The sequence below is a fragment of the Mugil cephalus genome, chromosome 16 (assembly GCF_022458985.1).
Source record: "Mugil cephalus isolate CIBA_MC_2020 chromosome 16, CIBA_Mcephalus_1.1, whole genome shotgun sequence".
Taxonomy (NCBI): domain Eukaryota; kingdom Metazoa; phylum Chordata; class Actinopteri; order Mugiliformes; family Mugilidae; genus Mugil; species Mugil cephalus.
Genome location: NC_061785.1, coordinates 4,865,898 through 4,879,417, shown reverse-complemented (window position 1 = coordinate 4,879,417; position 13,520 = coordinate 4,865,898). Strand labels below are relative to the sequence as shown.

Genomic DNA, 13,520 nt, shown 5'->3' with positions numbered 1-13,520 from the left:
AATAGCAGAGGGGGATAAAAGATCTGGAATAACGATTTGTTTTCCTAGATGGGAGCTTTGAAACGCCGTCCTGAGGGCACGAGCTGAAAGTCTGCAGCTAAGATGTGGTCATGTTGCGCAGTATAATAGCAGCAGCTTTCTTGATCACCCCTTTTGTCCCAGAGGGAGGACAAGTCTTTTCTGCTGCACCCCAATTATTCTGGAACGCACCCTCACAAATTTAGTTTTTTTTACACCCATGCGATAAAAGACTAATAAAACAAACACTGCATCCTCCTATTTACATTAAAAGAGTTCAGCTTTCTGAGATCAGAGAATGGACATGGGCCTTCATGGGGGGGTCTGGCAACACAATGATTTTAATGGAGAGGGGGGGCTTTGGGGCCTCTGGGTTGAGGGGAGGGGCCTCTGTGGATCATTCCTCAGATACTTTAAATTTGGAGGCCAGGTCCAACACCTTGTTCTGTTCTTCATGTGTTTTTAGTTCTTCCTAAACCATTTTCATGACGCCTGGTGCCATCATTGAGTGTCATTGCTATGGGGTGGGGGGGGGTCTGGTCTGGTCTAGGTGAGTACTACATGATTAAGTAACATGCACACGAATGAATGCCAGGGTCAAGAAGTTTCCCAGCAGAACATTAAATGTCACCAAATGGTTTAGATGTTATTAACTTGTCCCATCAGTGGTCATAATGTTATGCCTGATGCACACTGGAAACCAAAAAAGTGGAGGATTGTTTTCACCTGCGTAACAAGGACTTCGCTTGAGAATTGGGACGATTCCAAGGCCTCATTTTGTGGAACTTCACCTGCAGAGAAGACGTTTGAGATGTTAGGACTTTAGTTATTTAGTAACAACAGAGACTTAATCGAAAGTTACAGTCACTGGGATCAACTTACATTCCTCCGGAGTCCCGAACAAGTCCACAGAAGCTTGGCTGGGACTGATACAGTCGGGGCTTGGACTTGCAGGTGGCTCCACCGCCTCTTCTGTAACACATGCAGCATCGTCTTTGTCCGGTTCGTTTGAGTCTCGCTGGGCAACCGACGATCCAAAGATCTGAGCCAAAGTCGGCAGCTCCTCTTTGGATCCGCTGCCATCGGACTCGGGTGAAGACTCCAGCCTCTGAGCTCTTCTCTTCTTCCTCAGCGGTCTCTTGATGTCGAAGGAGGACAGGAGGCTGGCCTCGTCGCTGCAGTGGCTGCTCGTCTTTGCTTCGTGAAGACTTGGAGCCAGCAGGTCCTCGGGGGTTAAAGACGACTCCGGGATCAGAACTTGTCCAGCTGTGACGCCGGCGCCAGCGTCTTCGTTTAACCCGTCGTTTTCTACGGCCACGAAGCGAATCCCAGAATCCACCACTTGAGGCATGATGGAAACGTGAGGGTTGTCCACGTTGCACACGGACACTTTGTTCGGACTGAGCGCGCTGCTAAGACTGTTCCTCGGAGACGCGCTACCGGGAATCGATGCCTCGGCCGCGACTCGATCTGGTTCCTCCAAAACAGCTTTTCTAGTCTGGACGGGGGAGTTGGACGGAGAGATTGCATCACTAGAAGAAACCTTCTTCGCCGACGAGTCACAATTGTCCTCCTCCGATTCACGGATAGGGACGTTGTCTTCGTCCGAACAGCGGCTCCTTTTCGCATCTGCATTGCCGAGATGGAAAGACTTCCTTTTCGTGGCTCTGAAGCTCCTGAGTAGTAGCTCCGTGTCCAGCTCACTGTCGTCCTCCTCCTTTTCCACTGCAGCACATTTATTCTCTGAGGTTTGCGGCTGAATGTTGCTCGAGAGATGATTTACCGGCTTGTCACTTTCAAGCGTTGGACCCAACACGCCGGGACTCGCGGAGCTCGGTAAAACAGAGGCACAACAAAGAGATTCGGACACAGTTTCGCAGTTTGGCACTTCTGTAATGGACTCTTCAACGGCTTCTTTTGACTTTTTATTGGATTTCCTTTCACCGGACTCTGTGTCTTCAATTCCTCCTAAGTCCTGATCATATATGCATCCGTTTCTTTTAGCTTCCTTTGTTGCATTGTCGATTTTAGGAGGGTTTCTATTAGCCGGTGTGTCACCATTAGTATTTTCCTTCTTGTCTTTTCCAGTTTTTCTTGAGTTTGTTTTCTTCTCCTCAGCTTTCTCAGGAAATAGCTTGACTCTCTTACTTCTTCGGGTGGTTCTTGTGACGAGTGTTTCCTGATCTTCGCTGCTGGGGTAAGTCTCGATCTGCACTTGAACTTCTTCTGGTCTCGTTCTGGTTTCAGGAACGGTTTCTTCGCTTTGAACCCCGACCAGAACGAGGGGCTTCGCCGCTCGGGCAGGTTTGCCTTTTTCTGACTTTGCGTTTTTACCTTTCCTCTTGTCTGTTTTTGTTTTTGTTTGTGCCACAACGTCTGATTGTGCAGGACCTTTCAAATCACCGTCAACCTGCTGCAGACTGTTGCGTGTCCTCTTCTTGGTTTGCTGTACATTTGTTCCATTTTCCTCCCTGACCTCCATCGGTTCTGCTTCTTTAAAAATGTCACTGCTGGTGCCGTTTTCTTCTTCTTCTATCATGTTTTGTTTCTCTTGTTCTTGTTTTTTACCGGCGACACCTTCACGTGTCTGTGTTTCGGGTCTAATCGCCGGTTTGACAAAGGCGTTAAGCGGAGGAGAGACCGTCCTGCTCCCTTTTCTCTTGTAGACGGCTCCAAACACCTGGTCCTCCAGAGCTTTGGCGCGATCTTCTCTCTTTGACGTGACGTCGCTATTGTGTCGCTTTATATCTATTGTCGAAGCTGAGGAACAGCTGTCGGAGTCGTCTTTGTTGTCATCTGGTTTCTCAAACTCCAAACTTCCTTCGGCTGGAACTTTCATGAGCCACTCGGCCACTTTCTCTACACTTTTCTTCTTTTTCTGTTCGAGGATTTTGTCCAGTTCCACGTCCTTTTTCTGCTTCTGCCTTGAGGATTTTCTTAAAGGATGGGGTTCAGAGTCGTCCGGAATTACTAACGAGGCGTCCTCCAATTTGCCAGATCTCTTTTTGCTTTTAGCTTTGCGAGCTGATGTAGCCTTTTCCACCACTTCCGGTTCCAAGTTTTCTGTAGGGCTGCTTGTTTTTTTGTCAGAAGTCGGTGGCGCGTCACCCAAGCCGCTGTCCAGGCCTTCTTTTTCTGTCGTCAAAGAAACTGAATCTTCAAGGCCCATGACTCTTGCAAATCCATTCTGGGCTATTAAGCCGGAGGATGAGAAAAACATTAAAAAAAATAATAATAATAATAATAAAACTTTTTTCAACTTTTGCTTTCAAAACAATAATCTCCTGCTCTACTATAACGCCTTGGGTGATTTAAGTGATTGAAAATGTTTTTTTCTTGACACTTTATTTTATGACTAGACTGACATTAGGGGTGTAACGATACAACCGACCCCATAATTTGCTTTGCTTCCCTGCGGCGATGGAGCCTCACCAATGCAAGCGCAACCAGCTGCAGTTTTTATTAATAAAAACGATAATAACAATAGATTTAATTAACATTATGCTCTGGCTTCACATAACTAAAGACATTAACACAATTTCTGTGAGTGAATAAATACAATACTATAGAGGGTTTGTACGTGATGTCACAGCTAGGGGAGTCTCCATGGTTACGGCCAGTGAGTGGTAAAAAGTGACAGTTGATCATAGAGATTAGCAGCATTAGTTTGAATCATAGGATTTTATAGCGTCTAAATTGTCATATGAATTTAAAAAATTAGGAAGAGATGTTGTTGTGATTGACTGAACCAACAGATCTGAAAAGCAGTCAGAGATATATTTTTACAAATATCTGCCAAAGAAAAGAGAAGTAAATGGTTCGCTGCATTAGAAGAAACAACTAGAATCCAGGAACAGAAACCTGGTGTTGTGGTTCACATTTAGTGTCGGGTAATATTAATTTATGCTATATTTTTTAACATAAACTAACTGAAAATGAGGCTAATCCACTTTTCCAAATCCATACTAGTTTGTATGGATCATTGTTGAGTCCAATTGTCCTTAATTTGATCTGATAATCCACATTTTCAATGGTCTCGCTGTATTTACTGATACGTTTCACCAAGTTTTTGCCACTCAGGGGGCGTGGCCTGTGGCGTCAGTGAACTCAGTCAACTCATACCCTCTATTATCTAAAGAGGAGTCTGTTTTGTAAATCTGAGGAAAAGGAAACAGACATGAGGGTATCACGGTACATACCGTGGGCTGGGTATCCTGGTTTTTAGGCTCAGTTTCAATATCGTCACACCCATAAGTATAATAAAGTAGGACAGCAGTAATATTACAGGAGCAATGTTGTGCTTCACAGCTGCAGATTTACACCCTTATATCGGCTATCTTGACTAATTTTTGACGCAAATGACAGGCAAAGTTTCAATTAATTTTTAAGTTTCATAACGTGGGAGCTAATTTGTGATAATGAGATGAAAGGTCTGTGCAAAGAACTGAAAATTTTACCTGCTACAGTTGAGGAAGGGGAACGGGGAGGATCATCGTGATCTGTAATTTCCATATTTTCCACATGAGAATCTTCAATAGTTTCAGCATCTGTAACACTGGGTAGAGGAAGACGTATTAAACTATTAGACCAAATGAGTAAATGAGCATCACTGCTTAAGGTTAATACTTCTTACCTTGAGTGTATTTTATGCTGAGACATTCCTGTGAAGTCTGAAAATGAAGAAACGTGATGTTGTGAGAAAACCTGATGCAATTCAGCACGATAAGGTCATTTTAAGAAAGTTGTGTCTTACAGTTTGTGCCTGTGTCACGTTCGTAAGCTTGTATCATGTCCTGCAGTCCCAACACAAGTCTCTGAAACCCGGGGCTCTCCTGCAAACTCCTGTTCACATATTACAGTATTATAATCTAGATATTAATAACAATGAGCTTTCAGCCATCGTGTAGATTTTTACCTTTTGGTTATGTTGGATTTACACACGGGACAGTTGGCCTTGTTTTGTTTGGAACTGTCCAAAAGTTTCATCATACAAAATCTGGTAGAACAGGAAATAAGTATATAAATATACTAATGAGTGCATGGATAAAACAAATATATAAAAAAGATCTTAGTGGCGAGGATGTATCCTTACTTGCAAAACTGATGGTCACACTTTGTAGATACTGGCGCAGTCATTAAATCCAAGCTACAGGAAAAAAAGTTCCCATAAATGACATAAATCTTCATCTTGTAATAAAACAAACGATGGAGGGATTTTCTGTTAATGGTAATGAATGAATGAAACTCACCATATGGGACATTGCAGAGTCTCCCAAAGAACCGAAATCCCCTTTTTGACATCAGTGGCCTTTGGGGTCTTCATGGTGACTTTTTTTTAAGATCTACAAATGAAACATGTGAACACAGAAGGACACTGTAAAGAAACACTGCCTAAAAAACTGATTTCTAATGTTAAACACAACTACACAGTTCATTTTACAGGTGTAGCCAGCAGTACAACATTATTCCACTCCCCCGTGAATCCATTTTCATCAGCTCATCTAAAGTCAGGTAGTGATGGAAACAAGTTAAGCAGCGATGTCCAGACATTTTCTCTACCTAGAAAAACAATTCTTGTTCCTCATGAGAAATCCAGGATTATTCACAGGCCCTTCAGGGTGAAAACTTCCATTTATGTTACGCTTAAGAAAGGCAATAACTATACTCAACACAGATGAGTCAACAGCTCTCATAGTTATTTTAAACAAATACCAGATCCTTTACGGAGGAAAGAGTTACTGTAGGATTAGTGTATTTCCTTTCACTAGTGTACTGTACCTAATGAAATGGCAAGTGAGTGTTTGTAATCACTCTGACTGTAACCCTGGGATCTGGGACCTGGGCGAAGATGAGATGCCCGAAGAGATGGGAGCAGATGGATGGATGAACGGATGGATGGATGAAGAGATAGATGGATGGATGGATGGATGGATGGATGAAGAGATAGATGGATGGATGGATGGATGGATGGATGGATGGATGGATGGACAGATGGATGGACGGATGGATGGATGAAAGGCTGGATGGATGGATGGATGGATGGATGGATGGATGGATGGATGGATAGATGGAAATGTGTTCTACGATGGGACCCAGGAGCTGATTAAACTGAATAAATGACATAAAATAAAAGACTTATTTACGATTTATCTCTGATTTCTAACACAAGCTCACAACTCTTATGACACTTTTTCAAGTGTTTGGCATCTGATTAAAATCAGGGTTTAAACACATGAACAGACATTGATATATTGATATATTCATAATATATTCAGATCTTTTTTTGCAACAGTGACTGAAATATTATCATGTTATTATGCTGCTATTCTGTTTTTAACCTTGTGTAATACATGTTTACATTTTTACTGCTGCTATAAAAATATATTTTTAGCATTTTAACTTCTCTTGCAAATAATAATACCTTTTGCAATATTTTGTACATACCTTCCAATCTCATTATACACAGTATAATAACAATAGTTTTCTATTCCAAACAATGAAATGCTGCAAGACTATACAATGTCTCCCTTTGAGGAACCAACTGGACTATGTAGTTTCATAATTATTATTATTATTACATGTTATTATTCTATTCTAAGCTACTGTACACTGAATTTTCCTCCATTTAATCTAATCTAGAGGTCTGATAACTATGTATTACTATCCTGGTAGATATCTGAAGACGTTCTTACTAACACAACTAAAGTAGTAAATATTTCTACACTACTACACATGTTCATAAAAAGCTTATACGGTGAGTAAAATGCACTTGCTGTGATGTTTTTTAATAGAAACTGAGGCTTCTGCAGCTAAGTTTCACAGGGTTTATTTACAAAGACGCCAAATTTAGCTAATATTAAAGCACCTTAACGTAACAGCGAGGTGATATATAATTTTCCAGTGTAGTAAGTCATAAATACTCTATGTGCAACAGTGTACAACTCAAATTACATATTTGTTTGGTACCAGTTAAAAGCTAAACATCCGCATGGTTTACTTTACTTCCAAAAGCTTCTTCTGACGCTTCTGATTTTGAAACAATCGACGACAATGCGTCTAAAGACTGTCAACTAATACGAAGGAGCCGAATGTGTCACTGTCAAACCGTGAAAAACAATAATATTTAGTTATTTACCTTTTTTTTTTCTGCCTGTTTGTTGGTGTCAACATGTAATCAGTGGCTTCAGTTTTCCCGCAACTATCGTCTTCTTCTGCTTTAGTTTAACGGGGCTGGAGTCACAGCGCCTCTAGGTGGCGGGGACGAGGAACTACACCCAAGGCTTCAACCATAGAACTATAGGGGCTGATAGTAAGTACGTACACTTAGGGAAAAACTACTAGTATATTACATGTAAATAATACATGTAGTTGTGCATATAATGGACTGAGGGATAAGGAATTTAAAAATAAATCCATTCAAAGTCACTTAAATAAATAATGTGCATTAATTTATTCATAGGTTACCACATTTTGTTCTTGGTGTACACTAAATACATATTCATAATTTTATTTTATTTTAAAGGCAACCACCGTTCAATGATTTATTTATCTGTGTATTTTCAATAATTGTTCTACTGTGTGAAGCTGCAGAGGGTAGATAGATAGATAGATAGATAGATAGATAGATAGATAGATAGATAGATAGATAGATAGATAGATAGATAGATAGATAGATAGATAGATAGATTAATTTAATTATTTATCCAGGTGCAATAATAATTTAATAATTTACAATACAACCAATACTGGTGTCTCATTTTTGGCATTTTAGCTATATCAGAATCAGAATCAGAAAAAAACTTTATTTATCCCCGAGGGCTTTGCTTGTTTGTTTCTTTTAAATTATATGTATAACATTTATCTTCAGGGTGATATTAATTCATATGTGTTCATCCACACAATATAAGTGGTATAATAAGTATACTTTTAGCATTTTTACTTAGAAAACTGACTGGAGCTGTGTCTTCCGGCGAGGCCTTCCCACGTGACTTGTACACTGACGTCACATCCGTCACAAACAACAATACGGAAGTGGCGAAGGAAGTCCCGAGGTGCTAAAATGAGACGGTCTCTCTAAATATATCAGGGGCTCAACTCTCACTTTCGACACCGCTGAACCGAAATTATAATGCAGTAGCTTTTGTATTTCACAACCGACAGTGAGTAAATCTTACGCTTATGCGCAGTAGTTGTTAGTGTGCTACACACACGCTAGCCAAACAGCTAACCGTAGCTAAGTTACTAATGCGCTTGTTGCATGTTGACAGTTTCTCGCATTTTCTTTAAACGTCTTTTTTTGTGTGTGTGTTTTTATTATTTATTTATTTATTTATTCATTTATTTTTGTAGCTAGAGATGGAGGGCTCCAAGTCGTCGAGCACCACCATGCAGGTGAGCTTCGTGTGTCAGCGCTGCTGTCAGCCGCTCAAACTGGACACCTCCTTCAACGTGCTCGACAGGGTCACCATCCACGAACTTATCGGTATGGACCCGTTTTACGAGCCTTTGTCAGTGTTGTGAGATGTTACGGTGCTGACACGTCTCTGTATGAACTGGTTTCTTCCTCAGCCCCGTTGGTCACAGTGACTCCCAGCAAACAGACTGACAGCAACCAGGGGGAGACGGCACCAGAGGTACTTTACTACTTTAATGCTAAAATGATGTGTATATATAACAGTTTCCCACATTTTTTTTACATGCATATATAACTACAGATTTAGAATTAGGGTAAAATGATTGATAATCCTGATTTGAGTGACTGTTCAGCCACAACATTATGACCACTGACAGGAGAAGTAAATAACATCTTGTGACAATTCAGTGTTCTGCTGGCAGAGTTTGGACCTGACATTCGTTCGTGTGGATGTTACACCAACCTAGACCAGACCAGACACCCCTCCCTCCACCCTATAGCAATGACACTCTTTGATGGCAGCACAGGTTTACATACACATACAGCTTTTGAACAACTCAAAAAAACATGAAGAACAACACAAGGTGTTGATCCCAAACTAATCAAGCATCTGTGGGATGATCCATAGAGGAGCCTTCCCTCAGCCAAAGCCCCCTCACTAACAACATCCTGTTGCCAGACACTAAAGGTCACCCTCTCAGAAGACACTGTCCATGCTATGATGAGTCCCACCTGTATATCCCTACACTTCTTCTCGATTCTACTTTGATGAAATTATTTCTTAGCGAGCGCAAGTCTCACAATTCAAGTCAAACATTTCCCTTCCAGGAGACTTTCGTCGAAAACAAGCAAGATGGAGTGTCAAGAAAGTACATCCCTCCCGCACGGTGAGCACAGAATACTGATTTGAGTTCGTGCCATCTCTTAGTTGTGTTGTTCATGCGGGAGCTGAAGCGTGGATGCTCTTGCAAAATTCTGCAAAGTTGACAGAAATGCTGAGTCTTGAATCTCTCCCCTCCGCTTCAGGATGATGTCGACAGAGAGCGCCAACAGTTTCACGCTGATCGGAGAAGCTTCTGACGGCGGCACCATGGAAAACCTCAGTCGTAGGCTGAAGGTGATATTTGTTTTCATGCACATGATAAATAGGTTCAGATGTGTCGCTTCACACCTGTTGTGTTACTCAAGACAAGTCCTCACAATGTACGAATGTAGGGATCTAACCTGCTGCCTCTGGTCCTTTCCTTCTCAGGTAACTAGTGACCTGTTTGACATAATGTCAGGCCAGACAGATGTGGACCATCCGCTGTGTGAGGAATGTACCGACACACTCCTGGATCATCTGGACACGCAGCTCAACATCACAGAGAACGAGTGCCAGAATTACAAGTGAGCTGGTTCACAACGAAGTATAATTTATCCAGATGAAGAAAATTCAGTTCACTTAGAAGAACCACATAAAAACGCTTAATCCAAACGTACGTGAATGTCCTTTCAGGCAGTGTCTGGACCTGCTCTCCCACCTCCAGGTGGAGGAAGAGGAGACTCTGCTAGCAGAGCTGCAGCAGCTGAAGGAGGAGGAGGAGGCTCTGGTTCAGGAGCTGGAGGCCGTGGAAGAGCAACGAGCTGTTGTGGCTCAGGAACTGACCGAGAGCAGGACTCACACTCAGCAGCTGGACAAGGAAGAGCTACAGTAAGTGACCTAAGAGGAGTGTAGACAGGTGGCAGCGTTATATTAGAAATGATACGACGGCAGCTCTTCTTCTTGCTTGTGTTAAAAGGTACCAAAAGGAGTACAGCGAGTTTAAACGGCAGCAACTGGAGCTGGACGACGAGCTGAAGAGCGTCGACAACCAGATGCGTTACTGCCAGATTCAGCTCGACCGCCTGAAGAAGACGAATGTGTTCAATGCTACATTTCACATCTGGTACAGACACACACACGTATACATATACATATACACACAGTGTTATATATGCAAAATAGGGCTGGGCAGTAAATGGGTTCATACCGAATACCAGTATTTTTTCCCGTTCCATTATAAATTTTTAATATACTGGTGTATTTGATTACACAGCGTTTGGAGACACTGTTTCAGACCAGAACATTTTCAATGTAGCGCTTCTGAACACACATGGTGCGACTGTGTCGCTGTGAAGGTTTGGTGAAGATGGAAAGGTGTCGTGTCGGTTATTTAAGTTTTTTTTAAGATGACCAGACGTCTCCAATTTGTGGGGACAGTCTGCGATTTGGATGACCTGTCCCTGAAAATGTCCCCAATTTTAGCTTTTTATGAATGAGGGAAATAAATGTTGCACACCAACTACAACCATTACGGTAGCCAGTTGCGCTGCTATTGACATCACAGACATATCAGTTTAAATATGTTTAAATATGTATAAATATGTCAAAATGAATGAAACCGTAATTGTTCCTTTTCTGCATTTCATCTTGATAACATTTAAATCTTTTTTTTTAATCTCTGATCTGTCCATGCAAACCAGTTTTACTATTAGTGTGGGATTATTCTACAATATTTACTCATTATCACAATGAAATAGTCTGTCTTTAGTCAATCTACTGCATTAATTCCTCTCTAAACCCGTAGAAAATGTTGTAAACATGTGATTATGCATAAAAAAATTACTGTAATACCATCAGAATTTATAAATATAATAACATAAATGTAATTCTGTCCACAAATCTAACTTAACATTGGCCAAAAATTAATCCCTTCCCACCGACTTAGAACGTGAATAGTTTTTTTTCTTAGTAGTTAATAGTTTCGTCTCTTCCAGGCACAGCGGACAGTTCGGTACGATCAACAACTTCCGCCTGGGTCGCCTCCCCAGCGTCCCCGTGGAGTGGAACGAGATCAACGCCGCCTGGGGGCAAACTGTGCTGCTGCTGCACGCGCTCGCCAACAAAATGGGGCTCCGCTTCCAGAGGTGCACACACACACACACAATTTAATTTAACTGCACAACGCGTAGACTGTTTGCAAAGTCAACAAAAAGCTCAAACAACTCTCCTGTGTTAACTCCTCAGGTATCGTCTGGTCCCGTATGGAAACCACTCGTACCTGGAGTCACTGACAGACAAGTCGAAGGTAACAAACACACACACTGTTCTCATCGTCGTTTAAACAGTCGGCCAGTTCCGTCCCCTCTCTCTTAACCTGTTGTGTGTTTGTGTTTGTGTTTATGTACAGGAGCTTCCTCTGTACTGCTCCGGGGGCTTGAGGTTCTTCTGGGACAATAAGTTCGATCACGCCATGGTGGCCTTCCTGGACTGTGTCCAGCAGTTCAAAGAGGAGGTGGAGAAAGGAGACACTGGCTTCTGCCTCCCGTACAGGTCAGACACCTGCAGCCCAGCGTCACGTTCCTCTTCTTTCTCTAGAATGAATCAGTCGTTTAAAGTAATGCGATTTCAGCGCAGATTGTATCTTATTACCTCAGGTTATTATAGAAGGACAAGAGAATTTATTACTGGGATTAAACGGTTTAGGGAAAAGCTTTTGGTTTACTCGCCAGACATTAGGTACTCTAGTGAAAAATAATGTGCTTTAATATAAGATATATAATGTTCAGTTTACACCGATCAGCCACAACATTAAAACCACCGATAGGAGAAGTGAATAACTTTGACCAACTTGTTACAATTAGATGTTCTACTGGGAAACTTTTGGATTCATTCATGTGGATGTTACTTAGACATGTAGCTCCCACCTAGACCAGACCAGACCAGACACCCCCCACCCCATAGCAATGACACTCCTAGATGGTGCAAACACAAAAACACTGGCCTCCAAATTCACTAGATCCCAAACTGATCAAGTATCTGTGGGATGATCCACTATAGAGGCTCCTCCCCCACTAACAACATAATGTTGCCACAGGACACCGTCATAACACCCATGTCACACAATATTAGGAAGGTGGTCATAATGTTATGCCTGATCAGTGTATACGGACTCTTTTAATGCTTTTTTCTGCAGACTAAGTTTAATCTGAATGTCCCTTCATAGTGTCTTTTAATCAGGATATCAACATGTGACCAGATTTTAATTAATTAATTAATTAATGGTCTCAGGTGTAACATTGTAATTCTGTTCACACTCATGTGTTCATCATTCAACTTACACGACTTTTTGCTTCAGGATGGACGTGGAAAAAGGCAAAATTGAAGACACGGGAGGCAGCGGAGGCTCCTACTCCATCAAGACCCAGTTTAACTCTGAGGAGCAGTGGACCAAGGCTCTGAAGTTCATGCTCACCAATCTGAAGTGGGGGCTGGCCTGGGTCACCTCGCAGTTCTACAACAGATAGACCCGGACCTGGACCCGGACCTGGACCTGGACCCGGACCTGGACCCGGACCCGGACCCGGACCCGGACCCGGACCTCCCCCGGACAAATACTGACTTTACCCAGACCTCAGATAAATGGTTTTCATTTGGGCGTTTGGCCAAAAAGGAGAAGAAATTGTCATGTACACAGGTCAAAAGTGAACTTTCACTTGTTCCACAAACCTTAATTAAATCTGTTTTTTCCTGCAAATTGAAAAGCAGGAAACATGTCATCAAACTCTTTCACTCGTTAATTCATAAATGGCATTTTCACAGATTAATTTCTCCTTTTAAAACGTCCCCACTGTGAAGTCTGTGCCCCTTATAAAAGCCGTAAGAGTGCGACGTGGTAATTATCGTATACAGAGTAGCATTTGTAATAGATTACACTTTGAGTATTTAACAAGAGCTGTGTCAGTATTTCATTAACACTCGAGTTGGACTGTTTTTACTAGATTCTTCCTGTTAGAGCTGCGTCATCACGTGTATTGATCCGCTTTAGAAATAAAACTTGAATGAAAAAAAAAAAACGTGTGACCAGAATAGAGACACCAGAGTTAAACAAATGTTTTTTTTTATTTTTTATATTTTTAATGGATTCATTAATTATTTCAGATGAATGTTACCTCTCATCACAACACACACTCAGTCAGCCCCCCCCCCCCCCTTCCCCTCCCTCAGCTTTACCTTAATGTTAACAGCAACATCAGAGGAGGGGGGGTGAATCTCATGGAAAAATAT

The 13,520-nt window shown here is 41.8% G+C and overlaps 2 protein-coding genes across 2 annotated transcripts in view; one reads left to right on the top strand and one right to left on the bottom strand.

Moving 5' to 3' along the window:
* Positions 1–6,117, bottom strand: part of LOC125023060 (breast cancer type 1 susceptibility protein homolog) — a 29,053-nt gene extending 22,936 nt beyond the window's left edge. The window contains exons 1-9 of the mRNA XM_047610139.1: positions 5,797–6,117; positions 5,268–5,360; positions 5,111–5,164; positions 4,934–5,014; positions 4,772–4,860; positions 4,652–4,688; positions 4,476–4,573; positions 901–3,210; positions 745–809 (exon numbers count right to left, since the gene is read on the bottom strand). Coding sequence (XP_047466095.1) covers positions 745–809; positions 901–3,210; positions 4,476–4,573; positions 4,652–4,688; positions 4,772–4,860; positions 4,934–5,014; positions 5,111–5,164; positions 5,268–5,341 — 2,808 coding nt within the window. The 5' untranslated portion in view covers positions 5,342–5,360; positions 5,797–6,117. The remainder of the gene's footprint in view (positions 1–744; positions 810–900; positions 3,211–4,475; positions 4,574–4,651; positions 4,689–4,771; positions 4,861–4,933; positions 5,015–5,110; positions 5,165–5,267; positions 5,361–5,796) is intronic.
* A 1,895-nt stretch (positions 6,118–8,012) lies between these two features.
* On the top strand, positions 8,013–13,289 carry becn1 (beclin 1, autophagy related). The gene is made up of 12 exons (XM_047608795.1): positions 8,013–8,177; positions 8,368–8,500; positions 8,587–8,651; positions 9,260–9,318; positions 9,458–9,548; positions 9,684–9,820; positions 9,930–10,124; positions 10,213–10,359; positions 11,231–11,380; positions 11,481–11,541; positions 11,644–11,786; positions 12,592–13,289. Exons 2-12 carry the CDS (start codon positions 8,374–8,376, stop codon positions 12,758–12,760), a joined length of 1,344 nt encoding a protein of 447 aa, XP_047464751.1. The 5' UTR covers positions 8,013–8,177; positions 8,368–8,373; the 3' UTR covers positions 12,761–13,289.
* Positions 13,290–13,520: the final 231 nt, after the last annotated feature.